The following is a 26,810-nucleotide window of genomic DNA, read 5'->3' as shown; positions in this document are numbered from 1 at the left end:
AATAAAATAGAACAGAGGCATGGAAACTGATTCTCAGATGAATCTCAGAGGAAGGGGCCTGGGGAGGAAAAGCTTAACCAAAGAACATATATGTGTATATACACTGCCCATGAACACAGACAATCAGGTGGTGAAGGCCTGAGGCGGGGCGGGAACTGGGTGATGGTGGGCAAGGAGGTTAAAAACGGGGAGGGACATTTGTAATACTCTCAAGAATAAAGATTTTTTTAAAGAAAAAAATAGATATCACAGAGGCCAGAAGAAAGTGACACAATATTTGTCAAGTGCCAAGGAAAAGAATCACCAACTCAGAATTCCATCTCCACTGAAAATATCCTTCAGGAATGAGGGGGAAATGGAGACATTCTCAGATAAAGAAAAACTAAGAGTCATCGTCCTATTTGAAAAGATGGGTTTAAAGGAATTTCTCTAAACAGGGAGGATTGAATAAAAGAAGGAAATTTCTGAACATCAGGAAGGAAAGAAGAACAATGGGAAGAGTAAAAAGGTGAGTACAACAGATATTCTCTTGAGGTTTCTAAATTATGCTTGATCTTTGAAGCAAAAATTAGAATACTGTGCAATGTGGTTCTCAGTGTATGTATGGAAGGGAAATATTTAAGATGATTATATTATAAAGGAAAGAGGGTAATGACAATCAAAGGGAGGTGAGGTTTCTACCCAAGACTCAAACTGGAGTGATGACATTAGCAGACTGTGGTGAGTTATGTGCCTATAACGAACACCCAAAGCAAGCAGTAAAACGCTGTACAGAGATCTTCTCCATAGCACTGCAGGTGATTCAGAGGGTCTGTGAGAGTAGTATGTTCAAGTAACACACTAAGGTCATAAAAAAACACAGATGAACGAAAAAGAGAGGAAATAAAGAGAAAACCCCCAGCAGACTACGATTTCCGACTCCTCTCCAGTATCTGCCTGCTTTCAGATGCTTTTCAGTACCTTCAGACAGTTGCTTTTTGTACATTGCCCAGAATTTACACTTGTCACCACTGGGCAAGCTGTTCCGAGAGGAGCTTACTCAACCAGTATTAGAAGCAAGCAGTGTCTCAATCAGTTTTACAAACATGCTTTTTATTTGGAATGAGGCTTAGATTTATTAAAGAAGCACTCAAGTCAATAGCATCAGTATTTGTTCTATAACTTCTCAAGTTGGAAAGTTGACATAAATAGGTTTCAAAAATCCTATTATTTTATGTAAAATTACTTTTATTATTCAGAATAAAATTTCAATTTTTGTGTTATGTTCTCATATAACAGGCAATTCATCTTTTCTTGGCCAATGACGACACCTGCTGGCTCATGTATGGCAGTGGCTGGTATTGTGCAGAGTGTGGAAGTGAGGCAGGGTCTCTGTAACACAAATTCATTTACTCCCGATTCAGATGAACGGACAACACTTTTCTTGAGTCATGAGTTAGATGTCTACCAGGGTAAGCAAAGCAAACCCACACCCCTTCAGAGCTGATCTGCTTTCAGTGTCCCCACCAAACTGTACATCAGCACCATGGACAGAACCCGTTCTCCCTCACCAGCCACATCCAATCCATCACCAAATCCTGTTGTTTTTACCTCTCTCATCTCTACCTCCACCTCCCTAATCTACGTCATCACTATCGTCTCTCACACGCCTACTATGTCCCATGTGTTTATGCTAACTCATTACATAACCCTCACACCGACCCTAATAGGTATGAACCAGATGAGAGGGAGAACAAGGTCAAGTTCTCTGGTCAGCGTTCCATACTCAGCAGCTGGTAGAGCCAGGGTTGATCCTGGCAGGCTACTTCCAGTTTTGTTTTCCTGAAAGCCATACTTGCTGCCCACTCACCACCACTGTCTCACAATCCCCAAACTGTCTACTCATGTCCCTTCTGTTCCCTCTAATCCATCTTCAGAGAGGCACCAGACATCTGCCCAAAACATATATCAAAATCGTGTCACTTCCCCCAGTAATTCTCCTGCTTTTAGCATAAAGACAAAAATCTTACACCATAGCTTACAATGTCCTGACATCTCCCATTTTAAACCAATCTGTACTTCCCCTCGCTCTCTTCACTCAGCCACACCGACCCACTTCCCAAGTCCTTTCCCACATAACCTTTGCTTGCACTGCTCACCTGCACTGCTCCTTCAAACAGATACACAGTTCTCTTTTTGCACCTTGTTATGGCCTATTCACCAGACAGATCTCAACTCAAGCATCACGTCCTCAGGAGAGTCAGACTACCCATCTCTAACGTAAGCATGCAATGCTATCAACTTCCCTGAAAGCACAGCTTTAGCCAGCATCCCACTCTTTATATGCGGCATTTTCATGTTTTGTTCAGTTCAAAATATTTTCTAATTTCCCTTGAAATTTCCTTTTAACCCTTTGATTATTTAGAAACCCATTTCCAAATATGTAGGATTTTCCATTTATCTTTCTGTTACTGATTTCTAATTCAATTACATGGGATCAAAAACCACACCATCGGCCCAGCAGGTATGGTTCAATGGTTGAACATCAACCCATGAAGACCAGGAGGTCATGGTTTGATTCCCAGGCTGCAGACTCGATCCCCAATAGGAGGCATGCAGGAGGCAGCCAATCAATAATTCTCTCTCATCATTGATGTCTCTATCCCTTTCTCTCCCTTCCTCTCTCTGAAATCAATAAGAACATATTAAAAAATACACTGTATTATTTCAATCCTTTTATTTTGTTCAGAAGCATCTACATTGCTGAACGTTCCATATGCACCTAAGAGAATGTCTATTTTGGAGTGAAGTGTGCAAATGTCAGTTAGATCCAGTTTGTCGGCGGTGTTATTGGGTTCTTTTCTATCCCTACTAATTTTCTATCTGCCTGTTGCATAGATTTCATATATATATGTTTATTGATTTCAGAGAGGAAGGGAGCGACAGATAGAAACATCAATGACCTGCCTCCTGTACACCCCACACTGGGGATCGAGCCCACAAACGGAGCATGTGCCTTTGACCAGAATCGAACCTGGGGCCCTTCAGTCCACAGGCTGACCACAGGGCCAAACCAGCTTGGGCTGTATAGATTTCTGAGAGAAGAAGTGGTAGAGTTTCCAACTGTAAGTGTGGCTTTGCCTGTTTCTCCTTTCAGCTCTATCAGTTTTCACTTTGTGCATTGTGACGCTCTGATGCTAGATGAACACTTTGGGGACTGTTACATCTTCTTGGTGAACTGTCCCTATCATGCAGTGTGCCTCTCTATTCCTGGTAACTGTCTTGTTCTAAAGTCCACTTTATCTGATATCAATATATCTTAAGTGCTACATGTTTTTCCACCCTTATTACATTTAAGGTAGGTTTCTTATACGTAGGCTATGGTTAGATCGCTCTCATTGTGGTTTTAACTTGCATTTCCCCAATGATTTATTATATGTTGACTATATCTTTATATGCCTCTTAGTTTTTCATATATTTTCTTTTTTTAAGTGGTTTTTGTCCATTTAGAAAACTGAGTTATATTTTTGTTTCTTGGACATCCTTGACTTGTTCATGATCTTAGGGGACAAGTGTTCAACATTCCATCATTAAGGATGATGATGCTAGCTTTAGTTTTCTAGTTGCCCTTTACCAATTTGAGGGCATTCTCTTTTGTTCCTAGTGTGTTGGGATTTTTTTTTAAATCATGAATGGGTTTTGAAATTGGTCAAATACTTTTTCTACATCTATAGTTCTTCTTTAGTTCTTTAGTTCTGTTAATATGGAAAATTACAATGATCTGAATTTAAATGTCAAATGTTGGTTACACAGGTGCATAATTTGAATTCCTGAAATTCAAGTTCAATATTCCCCAATGTGCTAATATTTTGTTTAGGATTTTAGATTTTATATTCATGAAGGACACTGCTCTTATCATTTTTCTCTTGTAATGTCCTATAGTATTTTGGCATCACATTTTTCCTGGCCCTACAAAATGAGTGGGGAGATTTCCTTATCATCTTTGGAAGAATTTGTGCACTATTGGAATTATTTCTTCCTCAAATGTTTGGAGGAATTCACCAGTGAAGCCATCTAAGCCTAGGGTTTTCTTTGTTGGAAGATTTTTAATTACAGTTTCAATTTTTTTAACAAAGGTTATTTAAATGTTCTATTTTTTTCTTTTTTTTTTCTTTCTTTTTTTGTTTTAATTAAATATTTATTGTTCAGATTATTACATTTGTTCCTCTTTTTTTCCCCCCCATAACTCCCCTCCTCCCAGTTCCCGCCCCACCCTCCGCCCTCACTCCCCACCCACTGTCCTCATCCATAGGTGCACCATTTTTGTCCAGTCTCTTCCCGAATCTCCCACACCCCTTCCCCCCCCCCCCAGGAATAGTCAGTCCATTCCCTTTCTATGTCCCTGATTCTATTATAATCACCAGTTCATTCTGCTCATCAGATTATTTATTCACTTGATTCTTAGATTCACTTGTTGATAGATGCATATTTGTTGTTCATAATTTGTATCTTTACCTTTTTCTTCCTCTTCCTCTTCTTAAAGGATACCTTTCAGCATTTCATATAATCCTGGTTTGGTGGTGATGAACTCCTTTAGCTTTTCCTTATCTGTGAAGCTCTTTATCTGACCTTCAATTCTGAATGATAGCTTTGCTGGATAAAGTAATCTTGGTTGTAGGTTCTTGGTATTCATCACTTTGAATATTTCTTGCCACTCCCTTCTGGCCTGCAAAGTTTCTGTTGAGAAATCTGCTGATAGTCGTATGGGTATTCCCTTGTAGGTAACTGAGTTTCTTTCTCTTGCTGTTTTTAAGATTTTCTCTTTATCTTTTGCTCTTGGCATTTTAATGATGATGTGTCTTGGTGTGGTCCTCTTTGGATTCCTTTTGTTTGGGGTTCTCCGCGCTTCTTGGACCTGTAAGTCCATTTCTTTCACCAGGTGGGGGAAGTTTTCTGTCATTATTTCTTCAAATAGGTTTTCAATATCTTGCTCTCTCTCATCTTCTGGCACCCCTATAATTCTGATGTTGGTACGCTTGAAGCTGTCCCAGAGGCTCCTTACACTATCCTCGCATTCTTGGATTCTTTTTTCATTTTGCTTTTCCGGTTGGGTGTTTTTTGCTTCCTCGCATTTCAAATCATTGACTTGATTCTTGCGCTCCTCTGGTCTGCTGTCGGGAGTCTGTATAATATTCGTTATTTCAGTCCGTGTATGCTTAATTTCTAGTTGGTTCCCCAATATAACATCGAGGGTCTCATTAGTTTTCTTGTAGATCTCATTAAGTTTATCGGCGGCTTCTAAACAGTTCTTGAGAGACCTTAAAAGTGTGGTTCTGAACTCTATATCTTCCATTGACAATTTTGTCCTGTTTCTTTGTCTCCGCATTTTGTTATGCTTCCTTGGTGCACCCCCTAGTGGTCTTTGTTCACAGTCTTATAATTAAACCTTGATTGTTGTAGCTAATACCAGGGAGGGTTTGACCTCCAGGCCAGGTGGCTATGAGAATCAGCTGTGTCAGCAGTGAGAGAACTTCTGTCCTCTAGGGAGGTGCTAATCTAGCCTTTGCTTGAGGCTATCCGGCAAATGCCTGTGTGCAGGGCTTGGGCGGGGTGGGTCGCACAGGATCAACAGGGTGGGCCGGAGAGAGCAGTTATGGCGGCTCTCAGTCCTGTCCCCAGGGGCTCTGCCTCTCTGAGTCCCAGCACCCGCTGCAAAGCTCGGAGAGAAAGCTGCACTCACTCTGACCGAAGCCAGACAGTCCCGCTTCTCCCGTTTGAGTCTGGGTCGATAAAGACTCGCCCGGATCTGGAGCTCAGAGCCTGCGACTCCCTCCCGATTGAAAACGCCAACCGCGCCCTCCGCCGCCAGTCCGCTCTGCGCACTCCGCACCTCAGAATTTGACTTCAGCACTGCGCCTCCTCTGAGTGTCCGTATGCGTTTCTCTTTCCTCCTAGTTGTAGGACTTCCACTCAGCCAGCGTTCCTGTGGTTCTGGGTGATGTCCGTTCCGTTTTTTGGTTTCACTTTTGAAGTAGTTGTTCAAGGCAGCAAACTCCGGCGTTAACCTATGCCGCCATCTTGGTTCCCAAATGTTCTATTTTTTTCTTATGTCAGTTTCAGTATATTGTGGTTTTTCAGGGAATTGATGTATATAAATTATCAAATTTATTGGCATAAAAATGTTTATAATATCCCCTTACTATCCTTTTAATGTCTGGGGGATCTGTGATGAGGTGCCATTTTCATGTCAAATATTGATCATTTGTTTTCTTTCTCCCTTTTTAAACTTTCTTAATCAGTCTTACTAGTTAGGCATCTCTCAATTTTACTAATCTTTTCAAAGAATAAACTTTTGCCTTTTCTGATTTTCTCTTTTATTCATCTGTTTTCCATTTCATTAATTATTATTCCTACCTTTATTATTTCCTCCATTCTGCTTTCTTCTGGTTTAACTCACTCTTCCTTTTCTAGCCTCTTGAGTTAGTTTAGAGCACCAATTTTAAATCTTTCTTCTTGTCTAGTAGTATATCAATCAAAGCTATACACTTCCAGCCCAGCCGTTGTGGCTCAGTGGTTGAGCGTCAACCTCTGAACCAATTCACGGTTGGATTCCTGGTCAGGGCGCATGCCCAGTTGCAGGCTCAATCCCCAGTAGGGGGCATGCAGGAAGCAGCTGATCAATGATTCTCTCTCATCATTGATGTTTCTATCTCTTTCTACTTCTTCGCTTCCTCTCTAAAACCAATAAAAAATATATATATTTTTTAAAAGCTATACACATCCACCTGAGCATCATTTAAAGATATTGACTCACAAACAAATCAATTTTTTTAATCCTCACCCGAGAATATGTTTTTATTAATTTTAGAGAGAGGAAGGGAGAGATAGAGAAACTTCAATGTGCGAGAGAAACATCAATCAGTTACCTCCCATACACAGCCCAACCAGGGATCGAACCCACAACCTAGGTATGTGTCTTGACCAGGAATCAAACCTGCAACCTTTTGGTGTATGGGACAGCGCTCCAACCAACTGAGCCACCCAGCCAGGGCCAAATCAATTACTTTTTTAGGAGTCATTCAAATTCTTTGTTTGGTACTGGATAAAAAATATTCTCCTAGGAATCAGGGAGGAGTCAAGTGGAAAAGAACACAAGGAAGCTCCATAAGCGGAGGTAATGCTCCACTTCCTGATGGGGGTGAGGGTTACACAGGAATGTGCGTTTGACAGAAATGCAACTCTGTGCGCCTAAGTATTGAGTTATACAATACTAGAAGGCAAGCATCAGTACCTTTTTGTAGGTGAAAAATCTATGGCTGAAAGGCTTTAACTATGACGATTAGCCAACATCACACATCTGGCCACTGAAAGAGCCAGAGTGAAGCCCATGTCATCAAAACCCATGTAGTTGCACTCTGCCACATATTACTTTATATGTATGTACACATGCCTATACATACACATACACATGCACATATAATGAAACAGAGACACAGAGACAGACAGACCCCCGCCAGGACGTGTTTAACGTGTTGACTAACAAAATGTTTTCCATCCTGACATGAAGCCCTGTGCTCTGCAGTAAGCTCACCTTACTGCCATCAAACAGAGAGAAGCGCACGTGTCTGCTGAGGAGCTGGATGCTCACTCCCGGCACAGGAATCATTTTACAGCTCCAGAGGGTCAGGATCAAGGAAACACGACTTGCTCTTGGCCTAATCTAAAAGAAAAATTAGTTATGAAAAAGGTTTACTTTTGTGACTGATAAGACAAAGTAATTTTCAAAGCATCTTTTATAAATATGTAAGAAAATATACATAAGAATAATGTACAAATAACAAAAGGAAGAATTTTACAAACAAATATGCACCCACAAGAAAACTGTCAATAGTATGATTAATTTAAGTCAAACTTTTAGGTACATTTTTTATGATGATTTATATTTGAATTATTTGCACTTTGGTGGAAATGTATAAAACTGTGATGGGAGGAACTGCCATACAATCAGGTAAGATGTATGAGCTTATTCACACAGCCGCTCCTCCACAATGGGGGTGAGGGCAGACGGTCACAGCATGTGTAGCTTCCAGCCAGCTCCTCTTGGTTTAATTCTAAGCACTTAGCTACATTGTTCCTTGGCTTCTTAAACAGATGTTTTGACAGAGAGAAGTCACTGACCATGGGATATGACTGCTTGGTTCACCTTCACAGGTACAGTTCAGAATGTCCATAAACAAATTTCATCTGGTTTCTAATTTAAGAACATCTTCCATTCTTTTTTTTTTTTTTTTTCCCCCTTTTTTTTTTTCCCCTTTTTTTTTTAATTAAATCTTTATTGTTCAGATTATTACATTTGTTCCTCTTTTTTTTCCCCGCCATAACTCCCCTCCTCCCAGTTCCCACCCCACCCTCTGCCCTCACTCCCCACACACTGTCCTCATCCATAGGTGCACGATTTTTGTCCAGTCTCTTCCCGCATCTCCTACACCCCTTTCCCCCCCAGGAATAGTCAGTACATTCCCTTTCTATGTCCCTGATTCTACTATAATCAACAGTTCATTCTGTTCATCAGATTATTTATTCACTTGATTCTTAGATTCACTTGTTGATAGATGCATATTTGTTGTTCATAATTTGTATCTTTACCTTTTTCTTCCTCTTCCTCTTCTTAAAGGATACCTTTCAGCATTTCATATAATCCTGGTTTGGTGGTGATGAACTCCTTTAGCTTTTCCTTATCTGTGAAGCTCTTTATCTGACCTTCAATTCTGAATGATAGCTTTGCTGGATAAAGTAATCTTGGTTGTAGGTTCTTGGTATTCATCACTTTGAATATTTCTTGCCACTCCCTTCTGGCCTGCAAAGTTTCTGTTGAGAAATCAGCTGACAGTCGTATGGGTATTCCCTTGTAGGTAACTGAGTTTCTTTCTCTTGCTGTTTTTAAGATTCTCTCTTTATCTTTTGCTCTTGGCATTTTAATTATGATGTGTCTTGGTGTGGTCCTCTTTGGATTCCTTTTGTTTGGGGTTCTCCGCGCTTCTTGGACCTGTAAGTCCATTTCTTTCACCAGGTGGGGGAAGTTTTCTGTCATTATTTCTTCAAATAGGTTTTCAATATCTTGCTCTCTCTCATCTTCTGGCACCCCTATAATTCTGATGTTGGTACGCTTGAAGCTGTCCCAGAGGCTCCTTACACTATCCTCACATTTTTGGATTCTTTTTTCATTTTGCTTTTCCGGTTGGGTGTTTTTTGCTTCCTCGCATTTCAAATCATTGACTTGATTCTTGCGCTCCTCTGGTCTGCTGTCGGGAGTCTGTATATTCGTTATTTCAGTCCGTGTATGCTTAATTTCTAGTTGGTTCCCCAATATAAGATCGAGGGTCTCATTAGTTTTCTTGTAGATCTCATTAAGTTTATCGGCGGCTTCTAAACAGTTCTTGAGAGACCTTAAAAGTGTGGTTCTGAACTCTATATCTTCCATTGACAATTTTGTCCTGTTTCTTTGTCTCCGCATTTTGTTATGCTTCCTTGGTGCACCCCCTAGTGGTCTTTGTTCGCAGTCTTATAGTTAAATCTTGATTGTTGTAGCTAATTCCAGGGAGGGTTTGACCTCCAGGCCAAGTGGCTATGAGAATCAGCTGTGTCAGCAGTGTGAGAACTTCTGTCCTCTAGGGAGGTGCTAATCTAGCCTTTGCCTGAGGCTATCCGGCAAATGCCTGTGTGCAGGGCTTGGGCGGGGCGGGTCGCACAAGATCAACAGGGTGGGCCGGAGAGAGCAGTTATGGCGGCTCTCAGTCCTGTCCCCAGGGGCTCTGCCTCTCTGAGTCCCAGCACCCGCTGCAAAGCTCAGAGAGAAAGCTGCACTCGCTCTGACCGAAGCCAGACAGCCCCGCTTCTCCCGTTTGAGTCTGGGTCCCTAAAGACTCGCCAGGATCCGGAGCTCAGACTCTGCGACTCCCTCCCGACTGAAAACGCCAACCGCGCCCCCCGCCGCCAGCCCGCTCCGCACACTCCGCACCTCAGAATTTGACTTCAGCACTGCGCCTCCTCTGAGTGTCCGTATGCGTTTCTCCTTCCTCCCAGTTGTAGGACTTCCACCCAGCCAGCGCTCCTGTGGCTCCGGGTGATGTCCCTTCCGTTTCTTGGTTTCACTTCTGAAGTAGTTGTTCAAAGCAGCAAACTCCGGCGCCAACCCATGCCGCCATCTTGGTTCTCTCCAAGAACATCTTCCATTCTTAACTTTCTGCCTTATGATCATGGTCCTTCCATTTAAAATCCTTATATCATTGATAAAATAAGGCAACATCTAAAAGCCTCACCTTTTCATTTTAAGAAATGAGAGCGGGGTGTAAAATTCATAAAATGAAATGCCATTTATCCCAGTATTCCAGTACTAGTATACTAAACATACCAAATACGACATCTTTGTTGACTTGCAATAAGAGATATTTAATACAAAGAAGGTTCCAGGCAATACTCTGGTTGAGAGGAAAAGCAGCACTAAAATTCTGCACTACTCCTCTCCACAACACCTGACCACAGTAGGTCTGTTCACTCCTTGAGGCCCTGGGGCAGGAAGTGGAAAAAGTGGAAGTTAAACAGGAAGGGGAGTGATGCACTCCAACATGGTGTAGATCTGCTAAGGAGTTGGAGAGTACAATGAAATGAAGAGTGTGCCCTACTTCAACTGGGGATACAGGAATCCTTTACTCTAAGGAATCCCAAAAAAAAGTATAATCAGAAAGTACTCAGTCTTACTTAATTAACATAATATTAATAATTATAATTGCTGAGGCTGACCAGCAGACCCTGAGCAACGGATGAATGATTACTCTGACACATGTTTCTGTGAAAGAGAGGGCTAAGGGATTGCTTGGCTATAGGAACCCAACAGCCCCATTCACCTGCCTCCTTAGGCTTTTATTGTAGCAACAGTTTGACCTAAAATTAACTTCTAGATACTATTAGTAGGGTAAGTAGCCTTGAGAAGATACATGCATCTGCAGTGTCCTTTAAGCAAGGACATCTGAAGATGAAACATAAAGATTTCAGTAAACACTGGGGTCTCAGACTTGTTTGCAAAAGTCAAGGCAGGGGCTGCCACCTTCGGCAAGGTCCCTTAGAGGCCCCCGACCTTTCAGAGAGTCCTCCTTACAGACTTTCCAACCAAGTCCAGTGCTTCCCCACAAATGATGATGATGATGATGATGATGATGGTGACACTGCCTAACATTTCCTGAGTTATCATCATGAGCCAGGCACTATTCTCTGCCCTTCACACACATAATCCTCGCAATAACCCTATGTGGCAAGTATTGCTATTATTCCCTTTATATACATGAGAAATTGAGGCAGAGAATATGACTGAGATAGGTACTGTTTCCTTTGTAACAATGGGAGAAGAGAGCTGTGGAGAAGAGAAACAAAATAAATCACAAACCCAAGTTTTGTCTTAGTTATGAAACTCATTGAGTATTTCAAAATCACAGAACAGAAACAATTTCTTTGTTTTCCATAATGCATTAATCAATTTACATGTTGTTGGTATACTTGCAACCAGGACACATCTGGAAAGGTTGTAACTTAGTAGCTACACTTACAGTGCCTGTCTTAGCATCCCACAGGAGATCCCTGAAGGCCAGCTGTGAAGGAGTGAGCTCTGGCTGTAAGAAGTAACTTGCTCGAAATTGATTCCCTGAAAAAATAATGTTTTATTTATTGCCTTACAAATAAAGGAACTAACTTCAAAGCCAAAAGTCCATTACTCTATGCTATAAACTTAAGAAACAGACATCCAAAAGTCCAGCTGCTTCCTGGGAATGGGCTTCCTAAGACAGAGGCATCAACCGGGATTTACAGACAAACAATAGAGGAAACATAAAAATAGAAACACATAAGAGCTGATCACCAAGCAGCTTCAAGAAATATCTGAAAGCCTCTTAGGCCGATAACATACATGGCCCGTGATGAAAATGATCCATTCAAATATTTTTGTAAGATTCAAGAAATCTGTAAATATTTTTTTGGAAATTTAGAAAAATATATAATCATTATTGTTACTTCTTAACACAAAACCATTTTGATACTATTCTCCCAAATTTTAGTCATGAAGAACACTTATTACAAAATCATGTATTCATTGGAGAAATCATCTTTGACTTCCTACTCTGTGCCAGGTGCTATGCTAGGACCTGGAAATCCAAATGAGAACAGAGAAATGAGGCCCTGCCCTCATGCATTTACAGTTGAGTGGGGAAAACCATTTAAAAGTTAAGTAGATTCCCAGCCAGCGTGACTCAGTGGTTGAGTGTTGACCTCTGAACCCGAAGGTCGTGTTTTGATTCCTGGTCAGGGCACATGCCCAGGTTGTGGGCTCAATCCCCAGTAGAGGGTGTGCAGGAGGCAGCCGATCAATGATTCTCTCTCATCAATGATGTTCCTATCTTTCTCTCCCTTTCCTTCCTCTCTGAAATCAATAAAAATATTTTTTAAAAAAATAAAATAAAATGTTCTCATGGACAAATGTTGCCAAGTACAGGGAAATCCAAGCATAAGTAAGACAACAGGAAAGACGAATGAAGGAAACTCTTTGGAAAAGTTTTGCTGTGAAGAAAAGCAGAGAAAGGGAGGCTTGGCCTGGAAAGGGACAAGACTGAAGAGGCTGGTTCTCAGAGGCGGGAGGCACTAGGCTTGCCAGTGTTACTGATGAGGGAAGGAGTGGTGGGCCCAGCTGAAGATACAGGGAGGGGCTGACAATTAAGAGCCATGTTTCTGGAGCCCAGAGTATAGGAAGACAGGCTGGCCTCTGATTGCATAAGGGGTCCTTCCTCCACTGTCACGGGAAAGATGAGGAAAAGATGAGTGAGCACCAATGAGATGTGAGGTTCACCATCTTTTTAAGCAACTTGTTTGGGCTAAAACAAGAAGTCAGACATAAAGCTTAACTAAGGTCTGTGGCACTGAGAGACCCCGGACTGTTACCTTCCTCCAGCAGCTGGAAGAGCGTGGATGGCCTGAACCCAGCAGGAATGGCTCCCATCGTGGTCAGCACATCAACAGTGTTTATCTGCTGAAGATGCTAAAAACAATTGATTCACTGTTTTCATTCACGTTTCCCTCACCTCTACAATATTGTCGTTATCATTATAGCAACTGCAGCCCAGAAAGGAAAGCTCAGGGTACAGATGTTAGTGAACAAGCACAGCAATTTACCCCAAATTCCTGCGAGGAGCCTTTACTGAATCCTAGCATCTCCCAAGGACCTAAGCCTCAGCTTGTGCCCAGTGGGCTGAGCCCTGTGCTCCTGCACATACATCCCTCATCAAAACGTCCCCCTCCTGTCCCGTCCCACAGTGTACGGCCATGTAACAGATGAGCTAATATCATTAACTCATATGCACTGACAATGGCTATATATATATATATACCACACACACACTCACAAGCATGTCCATGTAAGACCCAGGGTAAAAAGTCAGAAAGAATAATTCCTAAACTGTTAATGGTGGTTATTTATTGGGGGAGTGAATTTTCATTTTGCTATGTAATTTTTTAAGTGATAAGATTATGAATAATTTCTTACTTTTGGAGGTTTCTGGAATTTTTCCTATTAACTAAAATTTAACAGCAGTCTTTACCTAAATGATAGAAAATGCAGGCAGAAACCCTAACCGGTTTGGCTCAGCGGATAGAGCGTCAGCCTGCGGACTCAAGGGTCCCAGGTTCGATTCCAGTCAAGGGCATGTACCTTGGTTGCGGGCACATCCCCAGTAGGGGGCGTGCAAGAGGCAGCTGAGCGATGTTTCTCTCTCATCGACGTTTCTAACTCTCTATCCCTCTCCCCTCCTCTCTGTAAAAAATCAATAAAATGTATTTAAAAAAGAAAAAAAAGAAAATGCAGGCAGAAGCAGTGAGAGAGGTTACTCTTCCTACAGAAGAGACCTGATGGGAAATGCTGCTTGGCGCGCAGGCTCGATAACCAGAAGCGCATGTTTCTGCTCCGCCCAGGCCTGCACCCTGTCTCACATCCAGCGCTCTCTTCCAAAGCCCCATCCTGTTGTGCATCTGAACTCTAGCAGGACTGGTAGGTAACAGAGTGAGACATCATTGACAAGACAGGCGGTACCAACCTCTGAGAGAGCTTTTTGGACAGCACTCCAGTGAGAATCAGTTCTGGAAGACAAATAGCACCATGAACGCACAGACAGGTCACGCTTATTCACTTGGTTAGGAAACTTCATTAATCAAAGAACAAAGTACATAACTATCAGTAAGTCCTTTTTTTCCTTTTCCAAAACTGTGAGAGAAAAGGTTTTGGGGTGTGTTTGTTTGTTTTTTAGGGAGAGGAAAGAGAGGGAGAAAGGGAGAGAGAAATATCAATTTGTTTTCCACTTATTTATGCATTCATTGGTTGCTTCTTGTATGTGCCCCTACCAGGGACTGAACCCACAACCTTGGCCTATCAGACGATGCTGTAACCAACTGAGCTACCCAGCCAGGGCTGTCAGTAAGTTCTGAAAACCTAACAGTATCCAGATGAAACCAAGAAAGAATAATCAGGGAGAACCAAGATGGCGGCATAGGTTAACGCCGGAGTTTGCTGCTTTGAACAACTACTTCAAAAGTGAAACCAAAAAACAGAAGGGACAGCACCCAAAACCACAGGAACGCCGGCTGAGTGGAAGTCCTACAACTAGGAGGAAAGAGAAACGCATACGGACACTCAGAGGAGGCGCAGTGCTGAAGTCAAATTCTGACGTGCGGAGTGCGCGAGCGGGCTGGCGGCGGAGGGCGCGGTTGGCGTTTTCAATCGGGAGGGAGTCACAGACTCTGAGCTCCAGACCCGGGCGAGTCTTTAGGGACCCAGACTCAAACGGGAGAAACGGGGCTGTCTGGCTTCGGTCAGAGCGAGTGCAGCTTTCTCTCCGAGGTTTGCAGCGGGTGCTGGGACTCAGAGAGGCAGAGCCCCTGGGGACAGGACTGAGAGCCGCCATAACTGCTCTCTCCGGCCCACCCTGTTGATCCTGTGCGACCCGCCCCGCCCAAGCCCTGCACAGAGGCATTTGCCGGATAGCCTCAGGCAAAGGCTAGATTAGCACCTCCCTAGAGGACAGAAGTTCTCTCACTGCTGACACAGCTGATTCTCATAGCCACTTGGCCTGGAGGTCAAACCCTCCCTGGTATTAGCTACAACAATCAAGGTTTAACTATAAGACTGCGAACAAAGACCACTAGGGGGTGCACCAAGGAAGCATAACAAAATGCGGAGACAAAGAAACAGGACAAAATTGTCAATGGAAGATATAGAGTTCAGAACCACACTTTTAAGGTCTCTCAAGAACTGTTTAGAAGCCGCCGATAAACTTAATGAGATCTACAAGAAAACTAATGAGACCCTCGATCTTATATTGGGGAACCAACTAGAAATTAAGCATACACGGACTGAAATAACGAATATTATACAGACTCCCGACAGCAGACCAGAGGAGCGCAAGAATCAAGTCAATGATTTGAAATGCGAGGAAGCAAAAAACACCCAACCGGAAAAGCAAAATGAAAAAAGAATCCAAAAATGCAAGGATAGTGTAAGGAGCCTCTGGGACAGCTTCAAGCGTACCAACATCAGAATTATAGGGGTGCCAGAAGATGAGAGAGAGCAAGATATTGAAAACCTATTTGAAGAAATAATGACAGAAAACTTCCCCCACCTGGTGAAAGAAATGGACTTACAGGTCCAAGAAGCGCGGAGAACCCCAAACAAAAGGAATCCAAAGAGGACCACACCAAGACACATCATAATTAAAATGCCAAGAGCAAAAGATAAAGAGAGAATCTTAAAAACAGCAAGAGAAAGAAACTCAGTTACCTACAAGGGAATACCCATACGACTGTCAGCTGATTTCTCAACAGAAACTTTGCAGGCCAGAAGGGAGTGGCAAGAAATATTCAAAGTGATGAATACCAAGAACCTACAACCAAGATTACTTTATCCAGCAAAGCTATCATTCAGAATTGAAGGTCAGATAAAGAGCTTCACAGATAAGGAAAAGCTAAAGGAGTTCATCACCACCAAACCAGGATTATATGAAATGCTGAAAGGTATCCTTTAAGAAGAGGAAGAGGAAGAAAAAGGTAAAGATACAAATTATGAACAACAAATATGCATCTATCAACAAGTGAATCTAAGAATCAAGTGAATAAATAATCTGATGAACAGAATGAACTGGTGATTATAATAGAATCAGGGGCATAGAAAGGGAATGGACTGACTATTCTTGGGGGGGAAAGGGGTGTGGGGGATGCGGGAAGAGACTGGACAAAAATCGTGCACCTATGGATGAGGACAGTGGGTGGGGAGTGAGGGCGGAGGGTGGGGCGGGAACTGGGAGGAGGGGAGTTATGGGGGGAAAAAAAAGAGGAACAAATGTAATAATCTGAACAATAAAGATTTAATTAAAAAAAAAAAGAAAGAATAATCACAAAATTAAAATAGCAATGATCTTTAAGCAAACAGTAATATGAAAAGCACTGTTCACAAACTGCAAGTTGTCTCTCACCAAAAAAATCCTGAATTATTTACAATGATAAAAATAAACAGTTTCCCAAACCTTTCATCTATTTTACTTTGCTATCCCCTCAGGCCTTGGTACCTATGCTCAACTTGTGCTCCCTCTGCTCTGTCTTCCGCCACCTCCACATCGCCTTCACTGCCTTCTTCACATGACTCGTGGCCTTCTTCTTGATGATGGGGCTGAAAAATGAGGGAAATATAAGGCACTTTTCTTACCTAGTGAAAAAATCAACCAATAAAATGATTTTCAAAAAGACTTGAGTGTAGATGCGAATTTGCATGAGGGGCATATAAAAAAGTCAGTGGTAAGAAGATTTCAATATGTAGTTGATCATTTTACTATTTGGAAAATTACAAGGACAGAGGTAGAGAGAACATTTAATCAAAATACATTCCAGATAGAATTTATTCAAATAAAAAAAAAGGAAGTAGCCAAAACCGGTTTGGCTCAGTGGATAGAGCGTCGGCCTGCGGACTGAAAGATCCCAGGTTCGATTCCAGTCAAGGGCATGTACCTGGGTTGCGGGCACATCCCCAGTGGGAGATGTGCAGGAGGCAGCTGATCGATGTTTCTCTCTCATCGATGTTTCTAACTCTCTATCTCTCTCCCTTCCTCTCTGTAAAAAATCAATAAAATATATTAAAAAAAAAAAAAAAAAGGAAGTAAAGGTACAAACAAAAGAACTCGAACAGCGTGAGAAGAAAATAATCCTGAGATGGGGAGCCATTTCCAATTACGACGCCCAAACCAGAAATCATACATGAAAAGAAACACTGACAGACTTAGCTACATAAAAAATAAACATAGGTGAAAGTCAACAAAGAAAACATCTGTCACAAATTTTCAAGAGTTAATATCCTTATTATTAAAATATTACAAAAATGCCAATAAATCAATAAGAGTTTTAAAAACCCCTTATAAAAATGGTCAAAAGAACTGAAAAGGCAATTTACAAAGAAGAAACAGAAATGGTCATAAAGCATGTGACATGGCCCTGACCGGTTTGGCTCAGTGGATAGAGCGTTGGCCTGTGGACTGAAGGGTCCCAGGTTCGATTCCAGTCAAGGGCATGTACCTTGGTTTCGGGCACATCCCCAGTAGGGGGCGTGCAGGAGGCAGCTGGTCGATGTTTCTCTCTCATCGATGTTTCTAACTCTCTATCCCTCTCCCTTCCTCTCTGTAAAAAATCAATAAAATATATTTTAAAAAAAAAAGCATGTGACATGAAGCTCAGGCCCATGAATGCAAATGAAAACAACCACAAGCCTTGCTGGTGTGGCTCAGTGGTTGAGCATCTACCTATGAACCAGGAGGTCACAATTCGATTACCAGTCAGGGCACATGCCCGGGTTGCAGGCAATACCCAGTAGGGGGCATGCAGGAGGCAGCTGATCAATGATTCTCTCTTATCACTGATGTTTCTGTCTCTCCCTCCCTCTTCTTTCCTCTCTGAAATCAATAAAAATATATTTTAAAAAATAATCACAAGCCTTTTTTGCCATCACATTGGCAGGAAGACTGATGATGGCTACGACTGAAAATGTGTGGGGAAGCATGTTTTCTTGACACTGGGGTGGGGAACAAGTAGGCCTAACTTTCTGAAAGACAAAACAGCAAATTCAGTCCAAATGTAAAGGTGCAAACCCTCTGACCCAGCACTGAGCATCGGGCTCTACCAGGGGGCAAGGAGGGAGTCTACAAACTCGCCTGACAGACGGAGCGTCACAGGGGCTGTGAGGGTCTGCCGCTGAACCTCTACCGCCTCCTTTCTGACAGAATCCCTCCCTTCAGCAAGAGCCAGCAAAGAGACTACGTTTCCAAGCCCTTCTTGCCAGTAGATGTTGAAAAGAACTAATACAATTGCAAGTTTTTTGAGTAACATCCAGGAAACCGTCTTAAAAAGATGGAAGTTTGGGCGTTTTGACATCTTGTTCCCTTTCCTTCTCTTCTGCTGTTAGGAACTGTTCAAAGATCTAGCAGCCAGCTTAAGCTACAGAGGTACCCCTGAGAGGGCTGCCCCCACCTGCCCAGAGGGAAACATTCGCTGGGCCTCAGCACCCTTTGACTGCTACCTCCACCGTCTGCCAAGTACGAGAGAAATCTGCTTCTACCTCATTTAAGCCACTATTTGGGGATCTCTTGTAACTCATAATGGAAGCTAACCATAGGTTCTTCACCACAAAATTGATGGCTGTGACAGGCAGAAACAACCTGAATGTCCACCTGTGGAGCTGGAAGACTGTGCTGCCACCGAAAAGATGAGCCAGACCCATTGTGGGATAGGACAGCCACTCGCCTCCTGTGGCTGCTGCGACTCCTCCAAAATGAGGTGCGCTATTTAAGTGTCAAATACACACAGGAATTTGAACTTAGCATAAAAAATCATTTTTTACTATTGATCAGATGTTGAAATGGTAATATTTTTGATATGTTGAATAATATAAAATATATTATTAAAAATCATGTCACCTGTTTCTTTTTTACTTTTTAAAATATGTGGTATATGCCGAAACCGGTTTGGCTCAGTGGATAGAGCGTCGGCCTGCGGACTGAAGGGTCCCAGGTTCGATTCCGGTCAAGGGCATGTACCTGGGTTGTGGGCACATCCCCAGTAGATGATGTGCAGGAGGCAGCTGATCGATGTTTCTCTCTCATCGATGTTTCTAACTCTCTATCCCTCTCCCTTCCTCTCTGTAAAAAATCAATAAAATATATTTAAAAATAAAATATGTGGTATAATGAAAAACATATATTTGGTCTTTATTCCCAGTTCTTGGCAAGAGTTCCTAAAACCTTTGGAACGTCTTGACTGACAGAAGTGTCCTGTTCTTCATAACTGTACTTGAGTCTATGCTAATGCGGTGATGGGAGGGGGTGCTGTTTGCCAGAGAAACCAACCCTGTGATTAGAGGACTGGAACTTTCACCGCACCCTCCCCCATTCAGGAAGGGGAAAGGAGCTGGAGAGGGAATTCGGTCCCCAACGGCCAAGGCTTTAATCTCATGTCCACATAATGAAACCTCTATCAACCCCTAAAGGACAGGGCTTAGGGAGCTTCCAGGCTAGTGACCACGTCCAAGTGCTGGGGGGAGTGGCACACAGAGGGGGCATGGAAGTCCCAGGTCCTACTCCCTCCGCCTCGCACACCCTGGGCACCTCTTCCTGAGTCAGGTCCTTCATAATAGCCTGATGAACACAAGTAAGGTGTTTTCCTGAGGTCTGCGAGTCCCTCTAGCAAATTCTCAAACCTGAGAAGGGCTGTGGGAACCCCTGAGTTTATAGCTGTCACTCAAATACAGGAGGCTCCCAGGACTTGAGACTGGCATCTGAAATCGGGCAATTTGCGGGCCGAACCCTTAACTTGTGGGGTCTGCTAACTCCAGGAGTTAGTGTCAGAACTGAATTGAACTGTTGGACACCTGGTTGGTTTCAGACAATTGGTATGGAAAACAACACATATTTGGTGTCAGAGAAAACCACACAGTTGGTTAGAAGTGGTGTCAGGGGGGAAAAAGACATCTCAGTGTGGTTACTAGAAAAATTTTAATTATATTTATAGTTTATATTAGGTTTCTATTAAACAGCACTGATCCCAATAGATTATCTATATGTATTGTCACAGAAAATGACCATGCTATTTCATGAAATATGGAAAACAATAGGTCACAAACATGAATGTAGAGTATGTTCATATCCTAGTTGGGATCATATATGCGTGGAAGTAAACACAAGTTAACTGTGGTTTTCCTTTACAACAAATAATAAACACCTATTAATTTTTATGATCAGCACGAACCCATACAGCATCTTTATTATGAGATGACATTGTAGGGCTCACCTGCATGAGAACACTCACAGGTCCCAGGACTGTTAGCACACAGTATTTCTCCATGCTTTGTCCCTCAGAATTAAAGCAAATTCTATACCTCAAGTCATTTAATAGTCAGTTGATCCAAGAATACAGCTTAACTTTTATGAAAAGTGAAAAGGTGTTGAAGGAGGAAAAGGAAAGAAGAAGCAACAAATACTAACCTCCAGGTAGGTTCTGGGAACGAGACCTTTGTTTCCTTTGGCATTTTTAGCCATCCACCAACCATCAGGGTGTTTTTCAATTATAAGGAGAATTTCCCCTTTCTTAAAGAAAAACAAAGTAAAATTTTTAAATTAAATTTTGCTCTTAAAATAAGAATTACTAACATTAAAACTATTTTTTTAAATATAATGAAGGATAAAAATCATATGGTCATATCAATAGATGCAGGAAAAGCATGTGACAAAATCCAGCTCCCATTTATGATAAAAACTCTCAGCAAAGTGGGACTAGAGGGAGCATATCTCAACATCAGATCAGACACAGCAAACTCACAGCCTACATCATACTCAATGGGAAAAACTAAAAGCATTTCCCTTAAGATCAGGAACAAGACAGGGATGTGCACTTTTACCACTCTTATTCAACATAGTACTGGAAGTAGCTAGCCACAGCAATCGGACCAGAAGAAATAAAAGGCATCCAAATTGTAAAGGAAAAAGGAAAACTGGCATTATTTGCAGATGACATGATATTGTATACAGAGAACCCTAAGATTCTATAATAAAACTACTAGAACTGATAAATTAATTCAGTAAAGTAGCAGGACACAAACTAAATATTCAGAAATCAGTTGTATTTTTATACACCAACTAGAGGCCCAGTGTACGAAAATCATGCAGTGCGGGGGTCCCTCAGCCTGGCCTGTGCCCTCTTGCAGTCTGGGACCCCTCCCAGATGTCTGACTGCTGGCTTAAGCCTGCTTCCTGCGGGAACCAGGCCTAAGCCAGCAGTCGGACATCCCTCTCGCAGTCCGGGATCCCTCGCTCCTTATCACCCGCCTGCTCGCTGCTCCTTACTGCTCTCTCGCTGCTCCTTCCTTAGTGCTACCATGGAGGTGGCAGAGGCTCCTGCCACCACTGCTGCACTCGCCCGCCTGAGCCCGGCTTCTGGCTAAGCAGTGCAGTGGGAGTGCACTGACCACCAGGGGGCAGCTCCTGCACTGAGCATCTGCCCCCTGGTGGTCAGTGTGCATCATAGTGACCGGTCATTCCACCGTTCAGTTGATTTGCATATTATCCTATTATTATATAGGACTAGAGACCCCACTGGGCTTTTATATATATATAGATAAGATAATGAACTATCAGAAAGGGCAACTAAGAAAATAATCCCATTTACAATTACATCCAAAAAAAAATAACTAGAAATAGCCCTAGCTGGTTTGGCTCAGTGGGTAAAGCGTTGACCTGCAGACAGAAGGGTGCCAGGTTCGATTCCAATCGAGGGCACATACCTGGGTTGTAGGCTTGATCCCCAGTGTGGGGCGTGCAGAAGGCAACCAATTAATGATTCTCTCTCATCACTGATGTTTCTATCTCTCTCTCTCCCTCTTCCTTCCTCTCTGAAATCAATAAAAATATGTAAAAAAATTAAAATAACTAGAAATAAACTTAACAAAGGAGGTAAAAGACCTGTACTCAGGAAATTATTAGAAACTGAAGAAGATACAAATAAATGGAAGCATATATTGTGCTCATGGATAGGAAGAATTAATATTGTTAAAATGTCCATACTACCCAAAGCAATCTGTAGATTCAATGCAATCCCCATCAAAATACCAATGGTGTTTTCCATAGAACCAGAACAAATAATCCCAAAATTTATTTGGAACCACAAAAGACCCCAAATACCCACAGCAATCTCAAGGAAGGGGGTGGAAACAAAGTCAGAGATACCTGATCTCAAACTATAATACAAGAAAGAACAAATTTTTAAAAAAAAAAAACACATTAAAAGAAACTATCCTACAAGGCTATATTAATAAAAATAACATGGGCCCGGCTGGCATGGCTCAGTGGTTGAGCATCAACCTAGGAACCAGGAGGTCACGGTTCAATTCCAGTCAGGGCACATGCCTGGGTTCCAGCTTGATCCCCAGTGTGGGGCCTGCAGGAGGCAGTCAATCAATGATTCTCTCTCATCATTGATGCATCTATCTCTCTCGTCCTCTCCCTTCCTCTCTGAAATCAATAAAAATATATTTTTTAAATAATAATAATAAATACAAGAGAATATTTTTTTAAAAAAGACTTAAATGTTAGACTCAAAACCATAAAAATTCTAGAAGAAAACATAGGCAGTAAAATCTTGGACATTTCTCAGAGTGGTATTTTTTCTGATATATTGCCTCAAGCAATGAAAAAATAAATCAATAAACAAACAAACAAACAAATGGGACTACATCAAATTAAGAGGGTTTTATACAGAAAAGAAAAACCATGAACAAAATGAAAAGACAACCCACTGGCCCTAAGCAGTTTGGCTCAAGTGCATAGAGGTCGGCCTGTAGACTGAAGGGTCCCAGGTTTGATTCCGGTTAAGGGCATGTACCTTGGTTGTGGGCACATCCCCAGTAGGGGGTGTGCAAGAGGCAGCTGATCGATGTTTCTCTCTCATCGATGTTTCTAACTCTCTATCCCTCTCCCTTCCTCTCTGTAAAAGATTAATAAAATATTTTTTTTAAAAAAAAAAAAGACAACCCACTGAAGGAGAACATATTTGCCCATACATCTGATAAGGGATTAATATCCAAAATTTATAAAGAACTTATGAAAATCAATACCAAAAAACAATCCAATTAAGAAATGGGCAAAGGACCTGAATAGACAATTCTCCAAAAAGGACATACGGATGGCCAATAGACATATGCAAAGATGCTCAATGTCACTAATCATCAAAGAGATGCAAATTAAAACCACAATGCAAATTAAAACCTCACACTTAACTGAATGGCTAACATCAATAAATCAACAAACAAGAGTTGGTGAGGATGTGGAGAAAAGGGAACCCTTGTGTACTGTTGGTGGGAATGCAGAATGGAAAACAGTATGGCGTTTCCTCAAAAAATTAAAAATGGAACTACCTTATGACCCAGCAATTCCCCTTCTGGGTATATAGCCAAAGAAACCCAGAGCACTAATTTAAAAGAATATATGAACACCTATTTCACTGTAGCATTATTTACAACAGCCAAAACATGGAAGCACCCCACGTACCCATCAATAGATGAGTGGATAAAAAAGCTATAGTACATATATACAATGGAATATTACTCAGCCATAAAAAAGAACAAAATCTTGAGACAGATCTTAGAAGACAGAACCTAGACACAGAACCTATACTCAGAACCTACACAGAACCTAGAGACAGAAGAACTTTGCTGGAGAGAACACGGCAAAAGATCCTGGACAGAAACTGGCCACAGAACCTAGAGACAGAACCTAGCGAGAGAACCTGGCTGAAGAACCTAGAGACAGAACCTGGCTACAGAACCTGGATAGAACATGGCAAGAGAACCTGACTAGAACCTGGTGACCGAACCTGGCTGGAGATCCTAGATAGAACTTGGCTGGAGAACTGGCTACAGAACCTGGCTGGAGACCCTGACAAGAGAACCCGGCTATGATGATCACCTGAAAAAAGTAAATAAATAAAAAATAAAAATAAAAATAAATTTTAAAAAAAAGAGCAAAATCTTACCATTTGCAACAGCATGGATAGACATAGAGGGCACTGTACTAAGTAAAATAAATCAGTCAGAGAAAGAAAAATACTTTATAGATTCCACATAGATTCCATATATATGGAATCTAAAGAACAAAATAAATAAACAAAACTGAAACAGACTCATAGACACAGAGAACAGACTGATGGTTGCCAGAGGGGAGAGGATTCAGGGTACTGGGTGAAAAGAGTGAAACAGGATTAAGAAGTACAAAGTAATCATTACAAATAGTCATGGGATGTAAAGCACAGCATAGGGAACACAGGCAATAATATTTTAATAACTATGTACAGTGCCAGGTAGGTACCTGAAATACCAGGTTGGCCACTTTGTAAAGGCTACGATTGTCTGACCACTATGCGGTACATCTGAAACTAATATAAAAGAATACTGAATGTAAACTGCAATCGAAAAATTAAATTAACAAAAAGTCTTAAAAGGATAATAAATAAATAAATAAAATAAAAAGTAGAAGAGTAATATTGCTCTTTTACCATTTTACTACCATGTAACTTTGATAACAATTTCACATGACTACTTATTAAATCATAACTATTACTTATTTTATTTAAATGGATTGAGCATTCAAAAACTTAGTATCAGGAATATGTAACACAGGTACCCAGGTAGAATCTCCTTATCCTGTTAGGTATGCAAATTGGTCCTGAGCTTAGGTTCCAGTCTTGTTTCTACCTGCCTTAAATGTAAGGTCCCCAGCCTGCTGAGCAATAAAATCTCCAACAGCAATGCATTCTTCATCTTTTGCCTGCCGCTGAGACTCATTTTCCTGTTCCTCTTCCTCTTCCTCTTCCTCTTCTGTTTCTTCTTCCTTCCCACTACTTTCTTCACTTTCTTCTTTGTCATCATCGTTGTCTTCTTCATCTTCTTCAGCAAAATCATTATCTTCCTCTCTTTCGGTAAGTGCCTCAATTCTGCAAAAAAATAATTCTATGACAAGGATCACTTGAAATAGTACTTAAGAGCAGATGAAGTATGAGTGTAACTTCTCTACATAGAAGAACTGGCCATATTTGAAAATAGCAAATAAAGAAAATAAGGAAAAAGCACGGCTAATGGTTTCTACCATCCAGCTAAGAATATGGGACTTGAGGAACTGCGTGGTGAAGGAGTTATATAGCAGGAAGGTAAGTGACAGGGAGAGCATGCACGGGACTAGAGGCCAAGAGACGTGCACTCTGGTCCTGGACTCATCTACCCAGCAAACTGCTTGAGCATTAATCAGCACACAGTGCTTAGAGCACGGGCTGAGTTTAAATTCTGGCTCTATTCTTGCTTGTTCAGGAATAACTGTGATTTACAGGCAGTAAATCATAAGCTCCTCATTCCTCATTGATAAAGTGGAGATAATAACAGCACTTGCTTCATGAGGAGTATATGAGTTACCGACTCGCAGTGTTTGGAACAGTGTCTGCCCCACAGCACGCTTGTAATAAAGGTCGGCGCTGACGACGCTGGTCCGTGTCAGACACAGTGGCTACACAGGTGAGCCAGACTCAATTCCCCGTTCTCAAGGAGAATCTAGAAAATGGATAATTACTCCAGAGCTCAATAGGTACTAGCCTGGAGACACACACGGGATGCTAAGGAAACACAAGAGGGACACCTAACCTAGACCGCATGACGGCGGATCAGGAAAGACAGAAATAGGTCTTGAGAGATGAGTTGGAGTTAATCAGGTAAAAGGAAGTAGCAAGGAGGAGGAGGAAGGGAGAAAGGGGGCTCAAGATCAGGGAGCCTCAAGTAGGTCACTAACGGCAGGACAGGCTTGGAGAAATGGGGGAGGGGAGGCTGCGAAGAGGTGAGCATCATGCAAAGATGTCAAGTCCCTAAGATGAAGTAAGAGAAGGGCAGGATCTGCTCCGCACTTTAGAAAGATGGCTACACATGGGGAACAGACTGGAGGAAGGGCTAAAGGAAAGATGGCTGTTATGAGTGACACAGGGCCACAGTATGGACTAAGAAAACAGGATTAAGGAGGAAGAGAAAGACTTTGGAAAGATATGAAGGAGGTAAAATGGAAGGTGAGGGAAGGGAGAGGAGTGTAAATAATACTGGCTGGGATAAGTCACTAAAACTCTGAGTGTTACTTATTCATTCAACATTCAGCAAAGTCATCAAATGTTTACAGGACACCTACTGCGCGACAGACACTGTGTGCTTGGGAGACTCCTACAGCTTATGTTGTAGAAGCTTACCTTTAAAGTGGTCGTGTTTAGGATTTCATTTTATTGTTTATGTTGGTTTTCTTAGCTACTTCTTTCCCTTATTTAGTAGTGATTGCTCTAGGTTTTACAATATGCATCCCTAACTTACCATAGTCTAACCTGAATTAATCTTACATTTCACCCAAAATGAAAGACCTTTAAGATGATATCATCCCATGTACCCTGCCGGCCCTTTAAGCTACTCCTGTGCCTCTGTTGTCACATATTGATTTCTGCATAGAGTTGATCCTTACTACTTGCAGATTCCATATTTGTAAATTCACCTACTTGCTAAAATGTATCTGGTAACCCCAATCAACACTTGCAGTGCTTCTGTGTTCTTGCACAAATGAGTGCAAAGCAGCAAAAAATTCAAGTTGCCCGATCCACACGCTCACAGCAGAGGCTGAACAAGGCGACACTCTGCCTTCTCTTTT

At 41.8% G+C, this 26,810-nt stretch overlaps 1 protein-coding gene across 2 annotated transcripts in view; it reads right to left on the bottom strand.

Moving 5' to 3' along the window:
• The window catches only part of NPHP1 (nephrocystin 1), a 101,094-nt gene that overhangs the window by 60,301 nt on the left and 13,983 nt on the right, over positions 1–26,810 (bottom strand). The window contains exons 5-11 of one of the 2 annotated variants that reach the window (XM_036302254.1): positions 24,846–25,080; positions 20,583–20,684; positions 16,629–16,729; positions 14,109–14,151; positions 12,961–13,057; positions 11,580–11,674; positions 7,571–7,699 (exon numbers count right to left, since the gene is read on the bottom strand). In XM_036302254.1, coding sequence (XP_036158147.1) covers positions 7,571–7,699; positions 11,580–11,674; positions 12,961–13,057; positions 14,109–14,151; positions 16,629–16,729; positions 20,583–20,684; positions 24,846–25,080 — 802 coding nt within the window. The remainder of the gene's footprint in view (positions 1–7,570; positions 7,700–11,579; positions 11,675–12,960; positions 13,058–14,108; positions 14,152–16,628; positions 16,730–20,582; positions 20,685–24,845; positions 25,081–26,810) is intronic. The other variant, XM_036302255.1, reaches the window with a different exon arrangement.

Source organism: Myotis myotis, unplaced genomic scaffold, assembly GCF_014108235.1.
Source record: "Myotis myotis isolate mMyoMyo1 unplaced genomic scaffold, mMyoMyo1.p scaffold_m19_p_30, whole genome shotgun sequence".
In the NCBI taxonomy this organism is placed as follows: domain Eukaryota; kingdom Metazoa; phylum Chordata; class Mammalia; order Chiroptera; family Vespertilionidae; genus Myotis; species Myotis myotis.
Note: the sequence above shows the minus strand (reverse complement) of the source record. Positions and strands in the feature narration are given on the sequence as shown.